Source organism: Leuciscus leuciscus (assembly GCF_965113295.1).
Source record: "Leuciscus leuciscus genome assembly, chromosome: 6".
In the NCBI taxonomy this organism is placed as follows: Eukaryota; Metazoa; Chordata; class Actinopteri; order Cypriniformes; family Leuciscidae; genus Leuciscus; species Leuciscus leuciscus.
The window spans coordinates 34609936-34636868 of NC_138730.1; the positions used below are offsets into that span (position 1 = coordinate 34609936).

At 37.6% G+C, this 26933-nt stretch overlaps 2 protein-coding genes across 4 annotated transcripts in view; both read left to right on the forward strand.

The window, feature by feature from the left end:
- Positions 1 to 634: 634 nt before the first annotated feature.
- On the forward strand, positions 635 to 6069 carry LOC309501465 (tripartite motif-containing protein 16). The gene is made up of 6 exons (XM_082173584.1): positions 635 to 990; positions 2784 to 2879; positions 2992 to 3234; positions 3360 to 3519; positions 3595 to 3654; positions 3777 to 6069. Exons 1-6 carry the CDS (start codon positions 655 to 657, stop codon positions 4361 to 4363), a joined length of 1482 nt encoding a protein of 493 aa, XP_082029710.1. The 5' UTR covers positions 635 to 654; the 3' UTR covers positions 4364 to 6069.
- Positions 6070 to 8914: 2845 nt separating this feature from the next.
- carmil3 (capping protein regulator and myosin 1 linker 3) overlaps positions 8915 to 26933 on the forward strand; it is a 45315-nt gene continuing 27296 nt past the window's right edge. For all 3 annotated transcript variants that reach the window (XM_082172732.1, XM_082172733.1, XM_082172734.1), the window contains exons 1-9: positions 8915 to 9071; positions 11714 to 11808; positions 20385 to 20435; positions 20538 to 20597; positions 20710 to 20831; positions 21852 to 21946; positions 23952 to 24022; positions 24168 to 24241; positions 26638 to 26713. In XM_082172732.1, the coding sequence (XP_082028858.1) occupies positions 9014 to 9071; positions 11714 to 11808; positions 20385 to 20435; positions 20538 to 20597; positions 20710 to 20831; positions 21852 to 21946; positions 23952 to 24022; positions 24168 to 24241; positions 26638 to 26713 (702 nt within the window). In that variant the 5' untranslated portion in view covers positions 8915 to 9013. The remainder of the gene's footprint in view (positions 9072 to 11713; positions 11809 to 20384; positions 20436 to 20537; positions 20598 to 20709; positions 20832 to 21851; positions 21947 to 23951; positions 24023 to 24167; positions 24242 to 26637; positions 26714 to 26933) is intronic.

The following is a 26933-nucleotide window of genomic DNA, read 5'->3' on the forward strand; positions in this document are numbered from 1 at the left end:
GTTTGAAAAAATGCAGTGTGAATTATATAGTTTACTGCAGTATACATCTATGTTAGTATTTGATTTTTGCACACAGCTCATGAGTTGTCATACATACTGACATTAATATATCTGTCTGTTTGCAACACAGAATTATTGTTTGAAGTACTGTAATCCAATATTGTTTGCTCCAAGGGTTCAACCAAAGCAAACTCAACTTTACATATACAAATACATTTACATATTCCTAAAACAATACTGTTTATGAAACTGAAGCTCATATTAATATTGTCTTGTTGCTTTCATGCCCTGAGCATGGGGAAAATGTTTGTTTGTTTGAACTTAATATTTATAATGATGTTAAGAATTTATTCTTGAGCACCATATTGGCATTGGATTGATTTCTGAAGGAATGGATTATGTAACACTGAATACATTAGTACAGTAGAGTTGTTGCTTTCTCTGTTTGATTAGATTGATTTATTGTGAAAGAACATAGCTTGGCTTCTTTCAGTGGTTTTGTCAATAGCAGTCCTCTGAGTCACTACCCTTTCTCTGGGGCTGAAACCACACCCTTGTCATTAATATTTTAATTCTGCATTGCCAGTGCCATAATCATACTTCCACAGAAACGAAACCCAGTCAAGTACTGCCAGTGCCAGCACATCCACAATCATGGAGGACACAGCTCCAGCTCTTCATTCAAGTGGATCCACAGATGTGGAGTGTAATGCGTGCGTCGGAAGGAAGCGCAAAGCTGAACAGACCTGTCTGGAGTGTGTGGAATCATACTGTGATATTCATCTTGATTTGCATAACACTTTGCACGGAAAGAGGCACAGACTGGTGGAGCCGAATGCAACGTTGCAGGAGAACATCTGCCCTGATCATGGCAGGATGCTGGAGATGTTCTGCCACACAGACCAACGCTGCATCTGTCACCTGTGTATTACTGATAAACACAGAGGTCATAATGTCATCGCAATGGAAGCGGAGGTGGCCAATAAACAGGTCAGAAGTGTGATTTAAAAATGCAGAATGTGATTCTTAAAAGTCTGAGCCAGGACTTGGTGTTTAGTGATGGGCTGGTGTTGGTTTTGTAATGTAACTAGAGAGCGATGTGGGCGCTGTAATATATTTTTGTGATAGGTGTTTCAGAGTCAGTGCCCCTCACAAAAAGGCATTGAACCCCTTTCGGAAAAAAAAAGATTTCCCATATCAAAGTCCCCCCCCCCCAACCACACACACACACACACACACACACACACACACACACACACACACACACACACACACACACACACACACACACACACACACACACACACACACACACACACACACACACACACACACACACACACACACACACACACACACACACACACACATTAAGTCACACCCAAAAGGCCAGGCAGTTAAGTAAACTCCATTTTCTCCATAAGGATTTTGATTTTTAACAATAACTAAGCATTTAAAGTGTGAGTTCCGAATTTGTTGATCGATGGTATATGCTTTTGTTGAAACCACCTGGGCGCAATATTTCAACATATTTTAATAATCATGTTTAAATGGAATTCGTGGAGAAAACAACACTATCCATGATGCTGTACAGAAAATTCCACCTATTAAAAAGTCAACAACGAGTCAACACAGTATGCATGTGTGTGTGTGTAGTTATATATATTGCAATGAACTTAGACATTTTTTGTTTCTGTTGATATAATCAACAACATTACATGAATAGTTTTAATATTTCTCCTTTCTTTCATTTTTAATTTGATTATGTTGTTTGCAATGCCTAATGGGATTGCAGTTCTTTTTTGCTTCAAGTAAAAGTTTGATGTTGTGATTCACATCGTAGCTGGTTGACTTGGTTCACTGCTTATAAAATTTTAACGAAAAAAAAAATCCCTATTGGAAACATTAATGGAAAAAACACTTCCTTAACCAACGCCACTGGAAAAAGTAATGCGCTCTATATTTGAACGAATTCACATGAAAATTTAAATGTGTAAATATACATTTTAATTATTGATTAAAAAAATACATTAAAAACTAATACTATCAATATTTAAAACAGTTTAAATGTTTTCTGTATTTAATTCCCCTGATGGCAAAGTTGAATATTCAGCATGTTAGATTTCTCTATATTTGGCGCAGCAGTCGTTTGGAGGCTCGCCAGTGTATTCGATTCCTCTAATATATAAAATAAGTAAGCTTGACCAGAGTTCTTGTGGGGAGAAGAATTGCAACTGTGTAGCACAGTTCTTCAGCAGCGATGTTAGCGTGTCGGCCTTCAAAGAATCTTAACCCTCTTTATACATGAAGACAAATGGGCTACAAACAATAGTAAACTGTTAGGGGACCTCCCACAGGAGATTGATCTACTCTGCAATTTTCTATGAGAAATGCTGTTTCTTTGTCATTTGTTAGCGATTCATTGCGGTAATTGAGAATGCATTAGTGAAGTGAATAGATACATGTGCTAAATTCCAGGATGTGTTTCTGACAGTTGATTGCATCTTAGGCACAGTCACAATGTAAATTAATCTGACTAAAGATGACTGAAAATACACATAATCTTTTAAGCACTTGACTGATAATGCCAAAATGGCCAAATGCCAGCCTATTACCAGTGGTTAACACACATGCTCAACAAGTTGCTTATGTGGGTGGAATGAATTTGAGTCTGGCCCAAGTTCTTTTTCTGTACTATCAGTGCCAATAAAAGAGATAAAAAGGCTTAAAAACACTAGAATTTGTTCAACTGAATTTTAATTGCAATTATGTTTCTTTTAAAGGTCAAGTTGGGGGAGTTGCAGAAGCAGAACATTGACGTAATTGAAGCAAAGGAGAAAGATGTGCAAGAGCTGAAACAAGCTGTTGAAATTTTCAGGGTTAGAGGGCATTTAATTTGCTTTAAACCTGTAACCATCTTCATTTTTATGGTATGGTATGGTATTGCGTGTGTAGCTAATAAGACATCCACTCATCCCTCTTCACTATTAGGCTTCAGCAAATAAGGCATTGGAGAAGAATGAGAGAGAGTTTACTGAGCTGATCCAGTTTTTGAAGGACAATCAAACCAAAGTGACAGAGCTGATCCAAGGTCAGACACAGACTGCAGTGAAGCAAGCGGTGGGATTCATAAAGACTCTACTCCAGGAGATCAGTCATATGAAGACTCTAGATGCTGATCTACAACAGCTGCGGCTGCTCTCTCATACAGACAATAATGTTCGATTTCTTGAGGTACATTCACAGGAGATGGCTGTTAAAAACAGATTTTGAAATGGATTCTTGTCGGATTGCCTTGTAAAAATGATAAGATACAGTCTCTTTTCAAGTGCATTTAAAGTATTGTGTACTCTCTACAGAGCGCTGTGTCTCTGCCCTCACTGACAGAGTATACAAAACCATTCGTCTTCCACGTGCATCCATACAACTCTTTTGAGCGTGACTCCATGGCTGTTAATGAACTGACAAAAAAGCTAAACATGACCAGCAAGTTGAGTTTACTCACAATTTCTAAAAAAGGTTAGTAAGTTATTTAAATATATATTTTATGGTTATAATATGTCCTTAATTCATCTTAACTATGTTTCTTTGCAGTGAAAAACACTAGAATCTTAACATCCCCACCACCAAAGACTCGAGAGGAGTTTCTACAGTGTAAGTTTCCATATGGAACTGAACGCACAGAAAATCTTTTATGCTATAATTTGGCAATTGTATAAGTTGCTTACTGTATGATGGTTGTACTAATATTGCATCTTTTCATCTATTCACCTCAGATGCATCAAAGCTCACTTTTAATACCAACACTGCACATGAAAGTCTCGTCTTGAGAAAAGATGACAGAGAGGTGATAGCCTCAAACCTGATCCAGGACTATCCTGAACAGGCTCAGAGGTTTAACTCCAGGGCACAGATCCTGTGCAATGAACGTCTCAGAGGGTCCCCTAAATATTGGGAGGTGGAGTTTGGCGGGGGCACCTGGGTCTGCATTGCTGTGTCCTACCAAGGGATCCGTAGGAAAGGCAAGCAGCGTACTCTGTTTGGGAGAAACTCGCACTCATGGGGAATACGTTGTTACGGGTCCTGGATTGAATTTTGGCAGGACAATAAGAAAATATTTTCGAAGATTAAATCTCGTGGCTACAAAATAGGAGTGTATTTGGACTACAGGGCTGGAATCTTGGCATTTTACGATGTTTCCGACAACATGAGTCTCATTTATAAGCACCAAACTGTTTTTAGAGAGCCAGTTTATCCTGGGTTTGGACTGGCTGGGAAAGGTTCCTATGTGAGACTTTGCGATCCAGTGAAAAATGAGACTAAAATGCCCCTTTCTTCTCCATTTAAGTTTGGCAGTTTGTAAGTTTTAGTGTTTACACATGATGCTCTCATGAAATGTATATTATTCTCAAACATTAATGAACAAATGATTTGTAATCATTCTTTAGGATTCAGAGGAAGAATGCCTTTTTTGCATGTAGACACTTGGTGGCAGCACTAGATAAGTTTTAAATGCAATCTTCTTCTTTTTTCAGCATCTGTAATAGGGACAACATAAGTTTAGTCAAGAATGACTGAGGATATCAAAGCAGTGTGTTTTGAGAGAAAAAAAGTTTTGTTTTGTATGAATCATGGCATGATTATTGAATATATTTGATTTTATAAAGCTACTATTTTATAAACTATTGCAACATGTATAATCTCTACTGTTTTAAACACAGGGCAAACCTCAAGATCCACTGTCCTGCAGAGTTTAGCTCCAACCCTACCTGTAGCTTTATAGTAATCCTGAAGACCTTGATCAGCTTGTTCAGGTGTGTCTGTTTAGGGTTGTAGCTAAACAATGTTGCCAAGTCTGCAGTTTTCCTGTGGAACTGGGCTACTTTTACACTGTTGCCAAGGGTAGTTCGTGGGTTGAGGTAACCCCAACTTGTTTTTCCTTTGCGTTTTCCGCATACAGAGTCAGACGTCAACGTTGTCAAAACAATCCCTGTTCACACGGATCCACGTAAACGATTAAATGGTTCCTATTATGCCCTTTTACTGTCTTGATTTTGTTTTTGGGGTGTAAAATTTACATTATTACAGCACCTCTCTCCACAGTCTGGCTCGCACACGCCGATTTCGATGAAGCCCCTCCTTCCAAAATACGAAATGTGCTGTGATTGGTTAGCTGGCCCAGTGTGTTGTGATTGGCAGCGCTTGGCACGTGTTCGGGAAATGTCAAGTACCTCCATAACTGCGAGTTCTTCTCTAGAATAATTATTGAAGATGGTCTCAATTTCAAAACAATTCGAGCACGATTCAGACCCTGACAATGTTAACAAGCAAGAGGATCGTGCAGAACGTATTTCATGCACAAACTTTGCAGGCACAGATTTCACAGGACGTTTCAGAGTGGTATGCTTTTTGTAATTTTATTATATTATAGATACGATGTTATCCACCATTTAATCGTGATATTTGTCAGAAAACTATGGTAATACAAACAATAATCAATCACAAAAACCATGGTTGATTTTCCTAAGGGGCGATTAACCGTCTTACAAAAGCTACAGAAAACAAGCAGTTCTCCATAAAATGTGCAGCGCATAGATAAATATTGGGGTTTTAATGTTCAGGAACTGTGTTTAAAATAAGTTTTAACCACTCTAAATTCGTCAGCCTTAAAAAGGTCAAATAAATGAGTTTTGGAAATGTGGAAAAAACAGTGTGTCTTTGATACAGCAACAACACAGGCCTCATCCTCTTTTTTGCGTTCCGTGGGCGGGGGGATTATTATGAGTACCATTGTGACTTAAAAGATCCAGAAAATATTGTTGTTGTCCAAACCAGCCGTTCGTTGTAGTTCTTGAAAAGGGGATTCTGTTAAATAAAATATCTCCCTTTGAGCTTTGTAACCTTGCAGATCTTTTTTTTATGCTCAAACAGCAACATTACACCGCAACTAAAGTTGAAAAAGTGGAAAAGCATAATAGCACCCCTTTAAAAATGCTGCATTATGCATGCCAGGATTGTAGTTGGTGAGGTCACTTCGTAAAGAAAAACTATGCGCCTATAAACTGAACACTTAAAGGGATAGTTCACCCAAAATTGAGAATTACCCCATGATTTACTCACCCTCAAGCCATCCTAGGTATACATGACATTCTTCTTTCAGACAAATACAATCGAAGTTACATTAAAAAATGTCCTGGCTAATCCAAGCTTTATAATGAGAGTGAATGGCTGGTGAAAATTTGAAGCCCAAAAAAGTGCATCCATCCATTATAAAAAATACTCCACACTGCTCCGGGGCCTTCTGGAGCAAAGCCATGAGTTTTTGTAAGAAAAATACCCATATTTATAACTTTATAATCTAAAATTACTAGCTTCCGCTAGACAACCGTACGCATACTACGCATGTCGACTTGCGCCACAAGAGTAACCCATGACCCGTGACATCGTATGACTTACAATGTTGGAGTATCGTAAGCTTAGACGCCTCTCACGGTTTAAACAAAGGGCTGCGCAACAAACTGAAGCTATACTCTTCTATTATATAGAAATCCTCTGACATTTCTCTTCAAAATTTCTAATTTCTAATTTGCAACCAGTGTTTTGTTTTGTTTTGTTTTGTTTTGTTTTGTTTTGTTTTGTTTTGTTTTGTTTTGTTTTGTTTTGCTCTGAACTTCCGCGTTCATCATTACGTTGTGTGTCGGGTCAGGGGTTGCGTACGGTCATCTGTTGGAAGCCAGTGACTATAGTTTATAGATTATAGTCTTAAGTTTTGCCAAATTCTACAAAATTCATTTTCTTCGCCAAATTTTCACCAGCCATTCACTCCCATTATAAAGCTTGGAGATGACAGGACAATTTTTAATATAACTCTGATTGTATTCGTCTGAAAGAAGAATGTCATATACACCTGGGATGGTTTCAGGCTGAGTAAATCATGGGCTAATTTACATTTTTGGGTGAACTATTCCTTTAATATGCATGCACATGATATGAAGTCACCGTTTTCACAAATTCACATTTTTGCAGTTCACACGGAGACAATAACTATTGTTGTCAAAAACTTTGCGTTTTCAGGCCCTAAAACACTGTTGTCGTGTAGGCCTAAATGAATGGCCAAAATGCATACAACATTTTTCGTTTTTAGTTGAAAACGGTGTTGTGTAAATGGCCCCTAATCCTTCAACCACATTCACTTACTCCATCCTATTCCTATCACTGTGCTTACATCCTTTCCTTCTTTATGCATTAGTCCATCCCTCCTGTAATGTTCCCCTCAGGGTGCACTCTTCCACTGTCCCAACAAATAGACGTACATGGTCTCTTTCTCTCCCTTAAACCAAGCAAATGAAAATACTCACACACACTTGCATCTTCTCATTGACTAGATATGATGCCTGGAGGGTTGGCACTAGGGACCACACTAAACCCAGTCGCATCCTGCCCTTCCCCCTGCTACCCACCCTTCCAAACACAGAATCAGCCTAGGGGTAAGTGTAGGGCAGACACGGTTTCAACAGAGCAAGCAATGCCAGAGCAACAGAGAAGCAAATAAATAGTCTGAAGAGGAAAGGATAGGCACTAATAGAGAACATCATAGAGAGAGAGTGTGTGCCATGGTCCTCAGGGAGCCCGCTTATAGTTCTGTCCAATCACAGACATTATTTGCTGCCTGTATTATCCTTTTATGAGTGACAGGGATTTTAAAATACTCTATTATAAAAGAAAACATTTATCTCACTGCCAAGGACACCGACACTAGTCTCTTTAAATAGCCTACCCGTTTTTAAACTCCGAGTCACAATATAGACTAAAAGCACTAGTCACAAACTCTGCCCAGCTATCACCCTGCAAGCTGATGCTAAGGTCTGTCACTCTTACAGCTAACAAGGTGAATGACTCTCTTGAAGCTGTTAGAGTAAGTTGTTATTGTATAATACACACACAGTTTTCTTTCTCGTGTTAATATATTTCCCATGGTCTTAGGGGAGGGACTTACTCATTCTAGATGGCATTTGATAGGACAAAAATGTGTATAGTGCAGGATGAGTCATCAATATTTTTGGACAGAGAAAGACTACATTTTAAATACATTCAGTATATCTGCTCACCTTTTGAAAAAGTACACTTTAGCATACTTTTAAAAAGAGTAGGCTACTTATTACGGAAATGATACACTTTAAAAGATTTAAAGCAGATCAAAGTGTGCTTAAGCGTGAATGCAAAAATGCAAGTAATGATTTAAATGTATTTGTTTGAAATTACACATTTGTAATGATGAAGTTGCTGTTTAGTATATTTAAAATATATTAACTTTAAATGTAATACCAAATAACACACAGTTAAAATAATAATCAAGTACACATTTTAGTATGTTGGTCACACCTTCAGAATAAGAGTACTTTAAAGCATGAGATAGATTATGAAAACCGTGATTTAAAGTGTACTTTAAAGTAAAACTTTTATTTTGATATTATTACAAAGTTCACTTTAAAAAAGGATGCAATTGTGTTAAACAGCCATGGAAGTGAAATACAGTTTAAAAAATAATAAGTACACTATAAGTGCACATTCGATACATTTAATATAGATCTATCTATCTATCTATCTATCTATCTATCTATCTATCTATCTATCTATCTATCTATCTATCTATCTATCTATCTATCTATCTATCTATCTATCTATCTATCTATCTATCTATCTATCTATCATGCATCATGTATCTATCTAGCATGTGCGTAAATTTGTCAAAAAGATTAAAGGACTTAATGTTCTCATTCATTCAGGCACAAAACCTTGCGTTTGCATTATTAATTCATTGCTTTACATAGGCTAGATATATGCACACTTGTGAGTGAACTCCTCTCTCATGCCCCCCTCCTCCTCCTTCTCCTCCCCCCGTCGCTGGCTCTCTTCAGTATGATATGTTTATAGGCATTGGCTGAGAGAGAGAGAGCATTATAGCTGCTCCTGCTTGATAAGGAAAAGGAAGAGGAAAGGGGCGCTGGACGTCATGGCATCCAAAGACACCGTCGCGATTGCTTTTCTCACCGTGAGTCGGGAAATGACAGGTGATTAAACCCTATAGCTCTTTTTTCCTCTTCCTATCCGACATTCGACACGCGCACCATGGGATTTGTTAAGCGCGTCCCCGCTCGCGGCCGGTGCTTTGTTTTTTAGAGGTTTGAAATCCTCAGAGCGGGGAATGTTTTATAAGGTGGCACATTTGTGGAGATGGAATGATTTCTAATACATATTTAATGTGATTAACGATAGAATCATTTATTTCGCGTGTGAGCATGTGTGCTTGTCGCTGTAATGACGGTCACTTCGTGTCTATCTTCAAAAGGCTAAATTTGTGCAAATCGATCAGTTGGGTTTTTGTATGTGTGTGTTGCGTTTGCCTGCAGTGTTTGCGCGCGTGTATAGGTAGTTGTGTGTGTGTGTGCGCGCGCGCTGTTCTCCCTTTGATGTGTCTCTGAGTCTGATATGAGTTACTTTCAGTCCTTTACACATTTGCGGATCGCTGCTAACGCAAGTTCACAGAGAGGCTGATACTCTTCAGTCACATTCATGATGTGTGTCTTTAGGGCTGATTGAACACAATCATAGAGGCCGTCATCTTTGCGCACGGTGATGCGTCCTCCTCACACTTACTGACACACACATTGACACACTGAGCACACACTAGCAGTTTGACATTTGGAGCGCTCTCACTGTTAATTACCTTCACACATTATTATCTTCCTTTGGTAATTAATCCCTATTACTAACCCAGTATTTACTGTCCTGCTCCCAGCCATGCTCTTCAATTTCCATTTAGTGCACTTGATTATTTTTTTATTTTTTTAGAAATGCTTTACCTTCCAAAATAATTTGACCATAATCATAAAAAAATCAAGATATTTTATCGTATGGTATATGAGACAACACATACTTTTACTGTAAAGTATTTTTTTAAATGTATTATAATAATTTTTTTTTGAAATAATGAGTATGAATTGCCTTTTATATATGCATTGTATTGCCATATATTATACATGTATTGCCATTTAACAAGGCAATACATATTATGACAATACAAGGGTTGACACTTTAAATCACATAATATAGAACCACATTTTGGGGATCAGTAGTCTATACCACAAGGGACCTTAGTCCCCATTGCCACAAACTCTGAGAGATGTTCTCATTTATCAATTGCCCTGGGTATTATTTTTCCTAATAGAAAAGCTAAAAATTAAAAATGAAAAATGCTGACCAGTCACAGCACCTAAAATATACATTTTCCATTATGCATGCTTTCAGGTAAACTGGGCCACTTGTAGACAACAATCATGTTAATGTTAATAAGTGACCACGCTATTTTAATTTTAACCTAAAGTCTTATGTGTTAAAAAGTAAAATTACAATAGAGCAAATAGAGTAAAAAAGGAGCATTAACAAATAAAATAAAGCGATAGAATAAAAAATAAATGTATGGGATAATGTACAGTCAGCTGGTGCCTGGAACTACTTTAGATGTGCGTTTGCCTTAAAATCATTGCACAGCTTAGAACATTCGCAAACCAATCAGATTCAAGCATTCAACAGCCCCATAGTATAACACAAAATAACCCTCCAGCAAAGTGATCCAGACCCCAACGTAAAGCGTATTTCGTCGCTATACCTGCTAATTTAAATGGATGTAGATTATTGATTTGAGCTGAAATTATTGGATTATGTGAGAAGAAAGAGACATGATATGAGAGACATGAAACTGGCATGTAGGACAAATATACAGTTAAGTCAATTTATAATAAATATTTGACTGCAAAGTTATGTGACTGACCAATCAGAAACCAGCCTTTTTGAATGGCATGCATGTAATAAGCTATAATAAACAATGCAGAGTAAAATGTCATTGAAAAAAAAAAGAAAATCTAAATGGTAACATTAATTAAACATAAAAAATGAGATTAGATGTGAGAAGAATTGTTAGCCAAAGTTTTGAAATAGGAGAATAGTGGGCAAGACAGATTGCCTATACAATATGAAGGACAGTGATTGAAGACGTACTGTGCTGCTTGAACACAGCAGTCTTTCTCTCTCTCTCCATTTTTTCCCCCCTTTTCATCTCCTGCTTCTCTCTTTTTTCGCCCACATTTACATATCCATACCCCATTTACCCATTTATTTATCCCCTGTGACTCACTGTAGTGGAAACATGTGCTCTAGTTTGTCCCTTTGCTGTTCTTAGTGTCAGTCAGAAAGCCCAGGATTCCGTGATTGGGTCTTACACAGATTAAAGTTGATTGCGATTGCATTAACTGTTTCTCTTACTCTGATCCTTCTCTCCCTCTCTCTCTTTTCTCTGTTATTCATTCTTCCTTTTTCTTCCTTCTCTGAGTATTTCCTTTAGTGTAAAAGGCATATTCCAGGAATTAGATCCCAGGTCTAATTTGTGTTAGGCCAGATAAACTTTGTGACGTTTCTATTTTATTTTCTGCTTTTGCTTTGAAGGTCATCTTGAGGTGCTTTTTATTTGTGTGTTACTTTTTGATATGTACTTCATGCATGTAGAAAAACCACCTACACAAGTGGACAGTGTGTAAAAATAAAGCATATGGGTGTAATGCAGTCATTTTTCTAACCTTGCGTGCAGTGAAAATACGTCTAAGATATAGCTAGAGTGCTTCTCTGGCTGTTAATGCATCGCCTGTCTATTTTGCAGAGAGCATCAGACGAGTTATCGACAAGACATCAATCAAGTTGGTGATAGCTATCAAAGTAGAGAACAAGAGTGGCAAATCAGAAGATCGGATTCTGGTAAGTCACTAATCTATAATACTATCGTATACGTCCAGTACAGGTACAGTTCACTCAAATTGAAATTGAAACCCTCATGTTGGTCCAAATGTGGACTTTCTTTTGTGAAATTCGAAAGGAGAAATTCTTTATTTCATAAAATTACAATGAATGGGAACTCATAAAACAATGCCAAAGCAAAGCACCACATATTATTATTACAACTCACCATAGTCTAGATCTTCTGAAGCCTTAATGTAAGACCTTTTAAGAAATTGAAGTCATTCAGTGATGATCTTCCCCAATAGTTCGCTGTTAATTGCTGTGACTGGATCATTGAGTCAGTGAGTTGAACTAAATAACTGATTTTGATTCATGAATGAATCATTCAGACCATTCCGGTGCTTATTAATGCTTGAAAGCTTCCATCCTTGTTCAGAAACATTGTTTTTAAAAAGAAAGAAAGTCAAACAGGTTTGGAACAGCATGAGTGTAAATAAATGACGTCTGAATTTTCTTTTTTTGGGGGTAAACTATGGAATTTAAAAAAACCATCAGCTTTGGGCACTCTGTGCCTTTATTTTGTGTCTCTATTATGCAGCAGTAACAAAAACAACGAGCCTAAGACTTTAACCTTTCCTCCTCTGTAATGGTGTGTGCAGTGTTTACTGCCTGCTGGTTGGGTTGTTTTCGCCAAGTCCATTTGGAGAATGGGCAATGGAATCAATGATAAAAGCAATGTAAGTGTGATGGTGCGCACACACACAAACAGAAATTGTTGGAGACCAGACCCCTGCTGTGCAGTGAGCATTACCGTGGCCATTGAGTCTTGTGTGGGTCGGAGGGACCGACCGACTCTGGAGGGAGTGTGTGCGAGATGAAGGATGGTGAGAGCAGAGGTGGCATACGAATGCCAGTGTGTGTGTGTGATAGTCACTTCAAGACCATTGAAAGCAACTGGAGACTTAAAATGCCAGGGTTTGGAGCCACAAAAGCTAAATTAATCATCCAGATCGGTTTCAAACACACACACACACACACAGAGTGAAAAAGGTGATGGAGGTGAGGAATCAAACTCATTTCCTGCTGAGTGTCGACAGATTGATGTTGACACAAACCCTGAGAGATTTTCCTTTCTTTTTAAAGGGGTACTTCACTCAAAAATAAAAGTTCAGTTATTTACAGTATTCAACCTCATGTCCTTTCGAACCTGTTTGACTTACTTTCTTCTATGGAACACAAAAGGAAATGTTTAGCAGAATGTCCCGGCTGCTCTTTTCCGTTAATTAGAAGTGAATGTAGACCACGCTGTAAACCTGAACAGTAAAATTAACCAAGTGAAATGTTTATTTCACTTAAATATTACTGAAAGTTCATTGTAATTTGTAGAAAAAAAGTTAACATTGTTACTCTAAAATTGATGCAACTGATTACTTCAAATATTTTTAGTTTTACCAACTTAGTGTTTATAGTGCACAGCACGAATAAATGATGACCGCATTTTTATTTTTGGGGTAAATATCTTTTTAACCTCACCCCCTCCTACCAGTTAGCCTTTGTTTCTCTTCCTCTTTCTGACTCTGTCCATTTATATTAACATCTTCTACACCCCTCCCCCCTCCGCTGTGTCTTAGACGGCTCTGTTCTTTCTTTCTCTGTCATCGTTCTGTTCCTCACATTACATTCTTTACTTAGGCTCGCTCCTCTGTTCTGTCAGATTGATGTCAAGTGTGTATTTTCAGTAGTTTAATGTGCTTATGATTGTGGATGGTTAGAAAGTGTGCTCAAAGAGCAAAGCAAATTTAAATGTAGGTCCAACACTATGACAAGAGCTTGCAGGCACACTAAAACACACTTAGACACACACACACACACACACACTGTGTTCCTCACTTGTGGTCTGTCACTCGCTGCTCCTTTACCCCAAGGGTTTTGTGTGTGTGGTGGTTTGCCAACTGTACCAGCCTACAAACACAGCCTCATCTGCACATTCATCCACACACACACACACACACACACACACACACACACACACACACACACACACACACACACACACACACACACACACACACACACACACACACACACACACACACACACACACACACACACACACACACACAGACAGACATATCTGGCCCCGATACAGCTGTATAGAGTGCTCAGCAAGACATCAGCTCAAGCCTTGGGGCACAGCTCTAAAAAATATGACTCAAACACACTTTTTCTCATACACGTTCACTTAGAGATCACACAGCTTAATGTGAGCACACACATTCACTATATATTTTGTGGAACCCACATTGCTGCCTCCACAGTAGAGAGAGATAGTGTGATGTTGGAAGAGGGGATGGGATAAAAGCTGGGCTTGGTGAACAGGAACAGGGAGAGGCTCACAAGAGGGGGCAATGGAGAGAGAGAGAGAGAGAGAGAGAGACAGGGAGAGAGAGAAAGAGAGGAGTGCGGACGGCAGAGGAGATCGGTTGTTTTGAAGCCCCAAATGTCGCCTTTTCTTCCCCTTCAATTATTTATCTCTGTCTGTCGCTTCAGTTTTTCCTCATGTGGAATAAAAGGCCAATTAAAGGCTGCGATCGCCACAGTGAGTGACGTGAAGACTTCCTCAGATCGAGGCTGTCCGCACCACCACGCTGACTGCTCGCCCGTACTCATGCAGAACGCTTTCTACCTGACATGACTGACTTTAGTGGCATGTCTAAGTTCAGATGCAGTGATTTTATTTGGATATTTCTTTCAAGATTTTGTTTTGCTTTTTTAGTGTATGACTGTTACTGGGTAGTTGACATTGCTGGTAGCGTCCTGCAGTGTGACATGCAATTCATCTAAAACTACTTAACACTTAACTACTAACATTTGTTAATTCTTATATAATTCTTATATGTGCAGTTTTATGAACTAATTTTAATAAGATTTTAATTATACTCACACTGCAGGACTAATTGCAAAAAGATTAAAAATGGAACAACTTCAGTCACAGCACCTTAATATTAAGAACATTTTAATGCCATGTAAAAAAATTAAATTGAGAATAAAGTTTCATGATTCATTTCAGATTAGGTATTTTAAGAGGAAAAGGGCATAACATTTTGAGAATTAAGTCACAATAAAACATTTTAGAAGAATGTCCCATTTGGTGTCACTTTCCTTACAGCATCAATCTCAAAATGCTACAAATTTGTTTTCCATTATACATTAAAATAATATTTTTCCTAAAATATTGAAAATAAAATATGTGTCTATTATTGGTTAACTAACTAACCTATTACATATGATTCATGATCTTTATTAAAGCAATATTCTGGGTGAAGCTTTATCAACAGCATATTGACAGAAACGCACTTACAGTGGAAGTCCATGGGACAGCCGTTGTTTGTTTTTATAATTGCATAACTGTCAAAATGTTGTTTACAGCTGCTATTGCTATATAGTAGCTCAACTTGTATTTAACCCAAAATAATCCTTTAATGTGCTGATCAGATCATATTAGATCTTTAAATATAAAAACTTAATAAGGTTTATGGGTGTTCCGCTAGGGTAATGAGCTTTCTCTCCTCTAAGAAGTATCTTAGAGTTGCACAATTGCTGCATTATGATAGTAGACGCTGGGTTTAAGACGGGTAATGTGATACGAGGTGCTTAAGGAGAAGTCTGCGGTGCAGGGATAACCTGTGATGTTGAGAGGTAGTGACTATGGGGGATTTGACTGCAGTCTGGCCGAATGTGATGCAAGAGACAAAACCGATCCACAACAAAAGAGGTAGAGTAAGAGACATCATAGAGTAGATATGGTGTGATACGTATCCCTTTTGGTTTGAGTTTATCTGTAGAGTATGATTTAAAGCTGAGGGTAAGCCTTTGTTGAAGAACTAAGATGATAACCAAAAGATTTTAGGTTCAAACTCCAGAAAGGTCGATGATCATTGTACCCTTGAGCGAGATATTAGTGGTCAGTAAATGTCTCTAACAAATAACTTGTTCCTTTAGCACTTTTTTTCCTCCATGGGGTTTGATGTCTTCAAAAGCCTAATGTACTGCATTAATGCAGACATTTGTATAAATACTAGGGAGCACATTTTAAAGTTTTCCAAAAATTGATGCCAGGTATACCAATGGAAATCTGCTTTTAAGTGAAGAAATAAAATAGGAGAATTCCTGATTTTGGCTAATTGGTATTCTGCCTCTTATTCTATTTCTATGCAAATACAATCGATATTTGTAATTGAAATCGAAATTGTATTAATCGATAGCTTTGTCTTATCTTCTAAAATACCTGAAATGATATTATAAACAGATAAATGTACGTGAGAAGTAAAATTAAGTCACTGAGTGGATTCCATTCGAAAGTGTGCATTATTATGTCCTACTCATTCTGAAAGACACTTGAAGTGAGCACTCAGAAGATAAAGGTATTACTGTTTTTATAGGCCCTATGTCTCAACATTTTAATTTGAATTCTTAACACTGCCTTGAAATTCAAGCTTATAGCTGCATGGATCTTTACCAGTACCAGTGTGATACATATTAGAACTTAATTGTATGAAAAACAGAATGGGGAACAGAATCTAATGATGAAAAAAATGATTTAGGTTTATGCTTAACATAAAAACGGTAAGAAATTGTAAGAAAAGAAAATAGTTTGAAATGATTAAAATTATTATTATTATTATTCCTGTTATTCTAACCATTTTTGATGAAGTCTTATTATCTTCTACTACTTTGTATCTCAAGTAAATTTATCTTACTTTAAGGATGTTTATATATTTTCTTGGGAAACCAGACAAAACCAGAAATTTTGAAAGAAATATCCAATAGATAAATTGACTTAATCATAAGATATTATGGCTTGTTTTCTTAGACTTCTCTTTTGAAAAGAAGTGTATTTTGTCTTTCTTCACTGGCTGATTTTTTCACTTGTTTTTAACTTAGTGCAGCAAATGACTGAATGATGTTTTGATATTTTAACTGAAAAATAGGACAAAAATAATCAAGAACACATTTTTTTTTTGTGCAATGCAAATAACTAAGTAACATACTTCCTCTAGTCCTAAGCTTTTAGCCCCTCCTCTCTGTCGTTCTCTTTCATTCTCTCTTTTCTTTCCTCTCTTGTTCTCTCACTCTAGGCTTTAGTTGCAGAGCTGCTTTGATTCTGAGACTTTTAATCATCAGTGAATCTGGAGCACAGCATTTCAGCCCTGATCTGTCCTATCTTCTATCCTCTCTGCTCACTCGTTATTCCTCTCATCTCCTCGCCTCTTAAGTTCAGCAGAGTTAAGACGCGGACCTGCCGCGGGAGTAAATCCACGCTCTTCCTCTCCCCTGCAATGGCTGACAGCCGTAATGGGTCCGTCTTAGGCAATGACACCTGTGTGCAGTGTGATGTGTCTGAGAAGAGATGTACAGAGGCATGTTTGGAGCAATCTGCTGCTCTTTTCTAGTCTCCTGGGCATAGCGCTGACGTGTCCCCAACACCCTTTGAATTATGGGTCGTGTTTGAAGTGTCAAGCCAGATCCCTGACATCGTATGATTAATATAAACCATCTCCCTTCTGCACACACAAACCTCTCCTCCCTCCTTCACACACACACACACACACATCCTCATATCTCTCATTCTTTGAAGTCGGTACTGAGAGGTGGTGGATGATTTTTAGGGCAAGTGTTGAACCAGTCTAATCTCCTCAGGCTCGAATGGTCCATGAAAGCCACGGACTGAAGTCGCCCTGTCTACCTTCCACAATTGTCCATGTCTGCGATCACAGGATGAAAGTGTTTTTTGCTCTTTTACGAGTGGATGCGGTGGGTGGCCGTCTCACTTAAAGCGGCCGACCTCTGACCTACTCGCAGGACGTTGTTACAGATAAACCCAACCTCGCTTGGCCCAGTCTTGCTCAAAAATGCTTGCTCAACAGGGCTTGGATCCAATAATGAATACTAATGTTGATATCATTATACGCTGGATGCCGTATTCTGTCTGCGCTCGACAGCAGGGTGAGTAATGTGAGTCGTAGCTTAACTGCTGCATTCATTACCATGCGATCAGCCACGGTCCCCACCCATGCAATGTGTTAGGTAGTCTTTGATGTATTCCAATCTTTCCTTAATTGGGGGATCCCCGCTCTTCCATCCATCCATGCAAACTCGGTCAAGTCCAAACACCCCAGCGGGCTTTAATAATTAATGTGGCTGTTTACGTGCCAATCTTTTGTGTCTGCTTCCTTTGATAGTAAAGTCTTTGATGAGTAGACGACGCTTTCTGGTTCCCAAAACTGACTTTTCCTTCCTCTATCTGTTTCTCTTGAGTCATCTCTCTTTCTCAAGGAGCGTTTTTATATAACGAAGTTTTCCTGACCGGTTATTGAGTTTTGTGGTGGGGTGCACTCTCTAAAATGTCATCTCTCGATCAATGGTTGTGTCTGTTAACTCTGACAAAGTATTGGGAACTTTCTTTACTTAAAACACCCAAACTTCAACATCCAACCCCAGCCGCCATCAAACCTTATACGGATACCCGCCATCAAAGCCTATACAGAGTCTTTATTAAGGAGAAATCTGGGATCTCCATCTCTGGTTCTTCTTCTTGGTGGGGTGCCATTAGTAACACATCGGAGGGAGACCTTGAAGAATCGAAAGCGACAGGGCAGAAAAAGAATAGACGAATGAAGGAGGGTGAAGAAAACAGGGGGCCTAGGATGAGGTTCTGCATTGAATCAGAGGAAGTTGGAAATTTTTTAGATAAAATGAAGGGAGAATTGAAGTATATACATTGTAGATCAAACAAAGAACATCTCGGGAAGAGTAGAAGAATGTTGCAGAGAAGAAAAAGGGCAGATGGAGAATGGTTGATGTGTAGATCACTGAATCTCTGCCTTTTTGACTCGTTGGCCCACCACTGTCCATAACACACACAGACACACACACACACACACACACACACACACACACACACACACACACACACACACACACACACACACACACACACACACACACACACACACACACACACACACACACACACACACACACACACACACACACACACACACACACACACACACACACCGTATTATGATATAGGTAAATTAATTGACCAATTCATTTTGTGATTCCAGAAACTCAATAGAAAATAGATACAATAGTTATTGAATGGGAAAAAAGAAAATGTCAGTTTACATCTTAATTGTATGTTTTTTGTTAGCATTTTGATTGAGCAAGTTTGTTTTAATATACTAATCTTAATGTTAATTATTTTAATAATAATAATATATTAATTGAATTAATTCTAAGTTATGCTGTGGCCCCTAGTGGCATTCGGACCCCTGGTTGAGAATCACTGGTTTACATGATGGGGAAGGGAGGGACTGGTGACCGTGTGAGAGTGTCACAAAAGCCTAAATGAAGTGTGTTAATAAGGAATTTAAATTATGAATGAGATTAAGTGGTTTCTCCAGACCTGATCATACTGTTTCAGGCACACGCACACACTTGTTCCCTTTCTTAAAATATAGTACAATCCCTCTTTTTATGTTTCTGTAATCCTCAGACATCACACAAATCCTTATTCCGTCCTCTCTGCGCCTATTTATCTGTCTGTAACACTGTTCGCCTCACTTCATAACACATGAGGAATCCATAAACAACAGCACCCATAGAAGCCCCCTGTCTCCATAATTTTGTTATAAAACTGAATCGTTATTAAAGTGAATTATTAAAATGCTTTAAGAAATGTATTAACCCTGTAAAGCCTGAAATATGAAATAATAGTAAGAAAAATCACATTTGGAATGGTTTATTAAATCTTTAGACAATTTGTTTTTTAAAAGATTGTCTGTGTGTATTCACATTTGATAAATCAGACTTTTATGGCTGGTATAGTATGATATAGGAGAATATGAAGCTCATACTCAAAGAGAAAAAATAAATAAAAACACGCCATTTTTATTTAGAGGCCCAAAATCCAGTTTGGTGAAGTTGCTTATATCTTATATTTTAACATGGTTTAAAAAAAAGGTGGCATGTAAATGCATCATGTAAACCTAAATTTCTTCAGTCCAGAAAGTGTTCATCTTGAAATATAACTAACAATATAAAAGTTATACTTGGATTTACTTTGAAAATCAGTAAAAATTTCACAGCAAAAAGACAAGTGTACCACGTCCTGAAGGAGGGAATGTTTTTAGAATAATATTAAAAGGCCTTTTACTTGCTAAAAACTATCAATGACAGCAAATGTGTATTAGATTGTGTTCAACAGGTTTTTCAGCAAAGTTCTGATCATGTTGATAATTCAGAGGCCTTCGAAATTTGCGTATCAAATAAGATAAAGTACGCTTTATAGGGTAATTTGTGTTGCGTAATGCACACATTAAACAAATAAGAGCCCCGTTGTACTGTAGCGTTATCTTTGTGAGTGAAGTGTTCAGTAGGCAAAATAGTTAAACTACTTCATGACTTGGATTCAGTTGAACAGGTTGTTCTCCAGGGAAACCTAAACCATTATTTCTTTGAACAGTCTTGCACTTTGCACTTAATCTTGCCCTATTAATTGTGCTTTCAACCTCTCTTTTGTCTCTCAGGCTTTGGCAACATGGCGGCTGTACCTCATGGCCCCCAAGATACCAACCAAGGTACGGTTGGCAATTACGCACCACCTGTCTGCTCCATCTCAAAGCACTGCAGTAATCTGATTTAGAATGAGTAATGTAGCAAGATGCTCATTTTCCCCTCAGGTGGAACAAACGTTCAACTTCCTGGAGATCCGGGCAATGAACACCCACCCGGATAATCAGGTAGAAAAAGCATTTACAGGGCTCCTGTGTTTTAGCTTTTTGTTGCCATATTTTTTTTTCACTACTTCTCTCAAATGTTTTGCTTCACTAAAGCATGTTCTTTCCTTCACAGGTTGTCATAGAAACAGACAAATCCACATATTCCCTGAGGCTGCAGTCTAATGACCACCTGGATCAGCTGATTAACCACATCAACTTTGCTCTCTCTCGGATCTTCAACAATTCCATCTACACGTAAGTATCCACATTCCAAGAACTGCCCACTCGAACATAAAGCGACCAATCACAGTTTGCTTTGTTTTATTACTAGTGGTTTTTCATTAAAGACTTGTTACATCCAAAAGTTAGTGCTTATATTCAATTATATCATATTATATTTGTATATATATATATATATATATATATATATATATATATATATATATATATATATATAGATAGATAGATAGATAGATAGATACTGTACATATACTGTATAATATAATATAAAAGCACTTATATATGCTTTATGTGCATAACATATTTCAAACATAAGCACCTCGTGGCGTAAAAACAAAGAAAAACGTAATAAATGCTTACGAAAACTTTGGTAAATAATATATATTAACTTTATAAAGTCCTGCCAAAAGTTGTTACATTATTTAAACATTGCAAAGTGAAATAAATACAGTAGTTCTTATGGATATCTATACTACTAACCTGGAAAATTCAGTTAATATTTCATTTTCACCATTAAAACACAGGCGGACTGATTAAAAAAAAGAAAGAAACCTATGTGCCCTTACTCTCGTAAATTGCATAAAGCCAGCCAATTAGATTAAAGCTTGCCAGATTGAGCGGTCAGCGAACACGATGTCTGAGGCTGAGACTAACCCTGTTGACCGATCTGTATTTGCTCACACCATCCAAGCAGAGATGCAAGTCTGATTTCTGTTGCCTATGCACTGTATCTTAGTGCTAATGTAGTTTTTTTTTTTTTTTTTAATCCATAATGCTGCCTATAGAAGTCAGTATCTGCTAGAGCAAGCAGGGGTGTGAGGCACTGCTGAGCAGTTAATTGAGAGATTTTCTCATATTCAGACAGTAGGAGATTAGTGCAATGCATAAAAGCACTCTTTTTCTGTCTTAGTATTCAACTCTCTCGCTCTCTTTCCTGTTTCAGCTCTTTGGCCAGGTGTTCACATGCTGGGTCGGAATAACTGAGATTCTGATGCATTGCGAATCCCTCTCTCCCCCCTCCCTCTTCTTTTTCAGCCCCTCCATCTTTCACGCAGATGGAGATGTTACTGACGGAAATCGGAAATTTTCTCCAAGTTCTGAGGGTTCAGTGGAGACGCAAAGAGCATGTGGTGAGAGAAATATAAGTACATATAGTTCATGCATCCACACACAAGCTCATACATATTTTGATTATACACCAGATTTTAATCTCTCTAATCTCTTTTTCTTCCCCTCTCACCACTGCTGTTTTCTCAAAGAATATTTTGAATATTTTGATCTTAATTTATGCCATCTACTTGGTTTTGGTGCTCTTTGCTTTTCATGACAAATTATATAACAATATTTGTTTTGCCACAGCCGCTGCAGCTGTAGACAGCGAAGGACAGAATTAAAACGGTGCCAAATACATAAATTAAGAAAAAAAATAATACAAACGTTTTTTTTTTTGAGAAGAAAATTGAGAAGTAAAATAAAATCATTATACGGAGTAATTATAGTGGGTAACTGGGTTTAAGAAAGACTATGCAAATTATTCCGTGCCCTTCATACGGTGACAGGGAGAGATGCAGTGTGCAGCCAGTACACAGAACACAGTCCTTGTGTTTGACTTATATAGACTTAAAAATGAGAAACAAAAAGGGTTTCACAGTCTCGATGCCATAGGAGAACACTTTCAAGCTCTTTTTTGAAATATTGCTAATATCTCCCTACATATTGACATATATTGTTCAAATATATGTCATAGTGTCCCTGTAAACAGAAGAAAGACTACCTGTTACCTGTAGAACAATGGAAAACTGGGAGTGTAGTGTCACTAGTGGCACAAAATCGCTTTGAGGAGTTCCACAAATAACTTTTTGTTCTTCAGAAATACATTTATGTATTTATTTATTAATTTATTGGTGCTTTAAATAATCCTGAGATGTGTCAAATAACTGTATAGCCAGCACTAGAACAGTGTTATTTTAGTATTGTTTATATACTATTATAGTAATTATATAAAAAAGAAAAAGTGCTTTTATTTTAATTTAAAAAAATTTGTTTAAAGGTGTCATGAATTGAGAAATCAATTTGTCCATGGTCTTTTGACATATAAGAATTGTACTATAAAAATATCCAGTAAGTTTCAGAACTCAAAACTTCCTCGTTAGTCCAAAAACAGCTTTTATTTAAACTAAGCTCTTTATTATTACGTCATAATACTTATTACGTCATAGTGCGACGAAAGACCGCCTCTGCAGAAGAAGATCAACTCCTATTTCTACATCACTGCCTTTTTTGCCCCGCCACCGATTTGCATATGTCATGTAGTAGAAAATATGAGAGACGCAAACAAAGGATTACTCCAGCAACAAAACCATAGAGATGCCTCTGAGGATTACAAGAAAGACGTTTTAAAAGTGCCAAATTGTGGAAACAAACTGTCTTTGCTTTTCCATCCATGTGATCCTAACATTAAGAAAGCATGGATGAAGTTCCAGTCAGATCACGTCAGTAAGACACTGTTGGTTTGTTCGCTTCTTTACAACCAATTTGTTTTTTAAACAAGACACAGTTCGATGCAGGCTTTTCAGAGACACTGAAAATAAAAGATGATGCAATGACAACTACATTGGAAACAACAGTAATATTGCATCATCGCTTTATCTGATGCAGATTGCCTTTGCTTCGGCATTTATGGGGTTAATGCGTTCAGGATAGAAAACTGTTTATTACTTTTAAATTGGGATTTATTTTTTTAAAAAAATTTTATGTAAAAATGTTAATAACATTATATGGGCACCTCAGACAACCCCTTTAAGATTTAGTAATTTGGTTTTGCTTTTATCATTTGTATTAGTTTATGTTTCGATTTAGTTTTAATTAATTTGTTTCTGTTGGTTGCCAAAATAACATTTCTCATTTTAATGCAAGTTTGTTTTCATATAATATTTATATTTGATTTAAATAGCAGAAGTGTTAGTTAGCAATAACAACTCTGCTCGATAATCCTTTACAGCGAAAAATAGTTTGATAAAATGAGAGTACTTTGCCTTCGGTGCTCTAAAAACCATTAAATCTTTATTTGTACAAACACATGTAGGGCAGTTTTTCATTTTTAGGCTTTTTTTTTTTTCCTTTCTCCCATTTCAGGGGGCTTTTCTGAGACCTATGCAGCTCTGTGCGATTACAATGGTATCACCTGTAAAGAGGAAGTACAATGGGTAAGAGCTTACTTTGACCACAAAAACATCCTCAGCGCTAGCTGTGGCATTTTCTGCGTGTGTCACTGCTGTTATTGCACTCTAAATATGTTTTCTTCCTCTTTTTGGGTCTTTCTGCCTTCCTCTGTCTCTTTTGCTCTTTCAGGATGTGGATACCATCTATCATTCGCAGGACAACAGGGAGTTTAACCTGTTGGACTTCAGTCACCTGGAAAGCGGGTAGCCAGAGCACACAAATTTACATCTCATCTTAATATTCATGTTCTGTATCTGCAACCTCTAATTGCTTGCCTTTACTTTCATTGCCATCTCTACATCCCACAGAGCGGAGGTTTAAAAGCTTCTTCATTTTGGAAGGATTAGTCTAATGATAACTCTATGCTTCGTTAATTGCTTCGTATTGATAGGGATTTGAATGATAATTGACACAGGAATGCTGATGTCAGCCAGTGCTTTGCATATGTGCTGAATTGAAACAGTAATGATACATTTAGTCTCTTTCCTGTGGCGTCTCTGCTGACTTCCTGCCCGGTGGGAGTCATGCTGTTTCTTTTTACATCCGTCCAATCGGTGTCAGGTTCCTTCACTGATTCCAGATCAGATGCTGTATTTTCTGCTGATGTTGGGTCTGTGTTTGCAAGCTGAAGGCTGGTCCACAACTCTATTCCTGTTGAGACAGGATTACAAATATATATGACCTGTGAAAACAAATGTCATCTCTGTACTTGCACCTACATAACCATACTTTAACACATAAAAAAGGAAATGCACTTAATATATTTATACTCTGACTCTGAGAAATGATACGGTTCGTTGAGCACTTTGCTCAAGGGCAGTTCCGGTTATCTGCTGAAATTCTTTTTTTTTTCAGCAGTCGTATGATGAAACTCTAATGGGAGTGCAGCCACTTAAAGATCATTTTTGCATTTTAAAAAGAGCTTTTGCCTGACAAGAGTGCTTGTCATTTCAGATATACAGTTTAGTGAGTGTCTTTCAGACGATTGGTGAAATTTAGCAAAGGCTTTGGCTCCGTCATTGACCTCATTTGCATGCTGTTTTACAAATGCATGATGTAAACATTTGAACAAAATTGCCTTAAGTTGATGAAGCCAATATACCGGTTTCTAGAAATCTGAATAAGAAAGCTAGGGTAGGGTTCTTTTATTAATCTAAACTTTCTGTCATGTAAATACCTTGTAGGTATGAACCACATGTCCAAGTGAGAGTTGTTATGACTGCTAGAAGTAAAAGCTGTTGTAAAAAAGTAAAGCTTTCAGAGAAAACGTTTTGGACTAAGAAGAAAAAAAAAAAATGTTATCCTACAAAAAATTATCCTTACAAAAATGCTGACAGCGGACGAGTCTCATGACCTACATATTGAAAATTTAAAGCGCATTGGTATGCTGGTGTCAAGAACATGATTAAGGATTAATGATGTGATAAATACTGTGCAGATTATATACAGTATATATATATATATATATATATATATATGTACTGTAGATAGAATAAAGGTTAAACCAGCCATGTTGAAAAATCCATTTTAAAGTGATAGCTGTTTTGAATTAGCTGGTGCCAGGTTATTAGTTGGATCCACAGCCTCCAAAAACCAGCTTGACCACATTAAACTGGCAACAAACCAGCTGGTAGCTGGTTTGCTGCTGGTCCAAGATAGTCTACCTCAGACTAGATAGACACCAGTAACCATATCCCAAAACACATCTGCCATCTTAAGATGGATTTTCTTACAAGTAAAATACGGTCTTTCGTCAGAAAACGATGTGCATGTAAATGTGGTCAATGACATATTTCCATTAAAAGAAGAGTGGAGTATATTTGCATTGCCTTAAGAGTTGAACATCAAATATTTGCAAAAAGAAGTATATTTTAGACACAAACTCAACATATAAGCCTTTATACTGCAGAGCACTTCAACTGCCATTCCTTAGTTTCTTGCTATTTCACCAGCAGGGACACTTAAACTACCATCTAGATGCTGCATCTGTCTTGAAGATGTTATGTCACTGATTTTTAAGCATTTGTTCCATTAGAACATCTAAAGGGAGAGAGACGAACGGGTGAGGTTGAGAAACTCTCATTTAGAAAGAGAGAACAGCTGAGTACACACTGCCTACAGCCTCACTACAGCGTCTAAACAGAGGAATGACGAAGCTGCAAATGAGAACACAGCCATCAGCCGTACTCAACAGGAGAAACCCCTCTGCATTTCTTTCCCTCCCCGCCTTCTTCTTCGTTCTCCATATGAGTGCAGTGAGGTCCGCTCTGTCTACCGGGTAAAAAGGTTTTAGGCTCAGGGCCAATTTTAAAAGCTGTATCATAGACACATTGCACTGAGTAATTCACTGACCTGGCATCAGTTTTCCCATCGATCCACACTGTCCTCTTCCCTTCCTCTCCTGGCTTTCCTCTCAGGGAGCGTTTATTGCTGAATCTATCATTTTTCTTGAATAATAACATCTCTATTTTTGTCTTGAGGAGAGCATGCAATCTTATGAGGGGTTGCATGAGTAAAGTGAGGACGCCTCTGGTTGATGCAGCACCTCACTAAAACAATCTGTTTTGATTTTTCTCTTCTGTGTCTCTTTTCGTCACAGGGACCTTGCGGTGATTGTGGCGGCCATGGCGTATAACTCATGGTTCACCAAACTTTATTGCAAAGACTTGCGCATTGTAAATATCCTTTTATAACCATTTCAATCTTTACTATGTCCAAGTCTTTTGTTTTTCTGTTTTTGTTTGTTTCACGTACAAAAACGTACCGTGGTATTATTATTAGGGTTATTATCTCTACATGCGGTTTTGGACACTAATTTGATGGTAATACGATCATATTCTTTGAAATACCATGTTAATGCTATGGTATATGAAAATGGTATTCATTCAGTCTGAA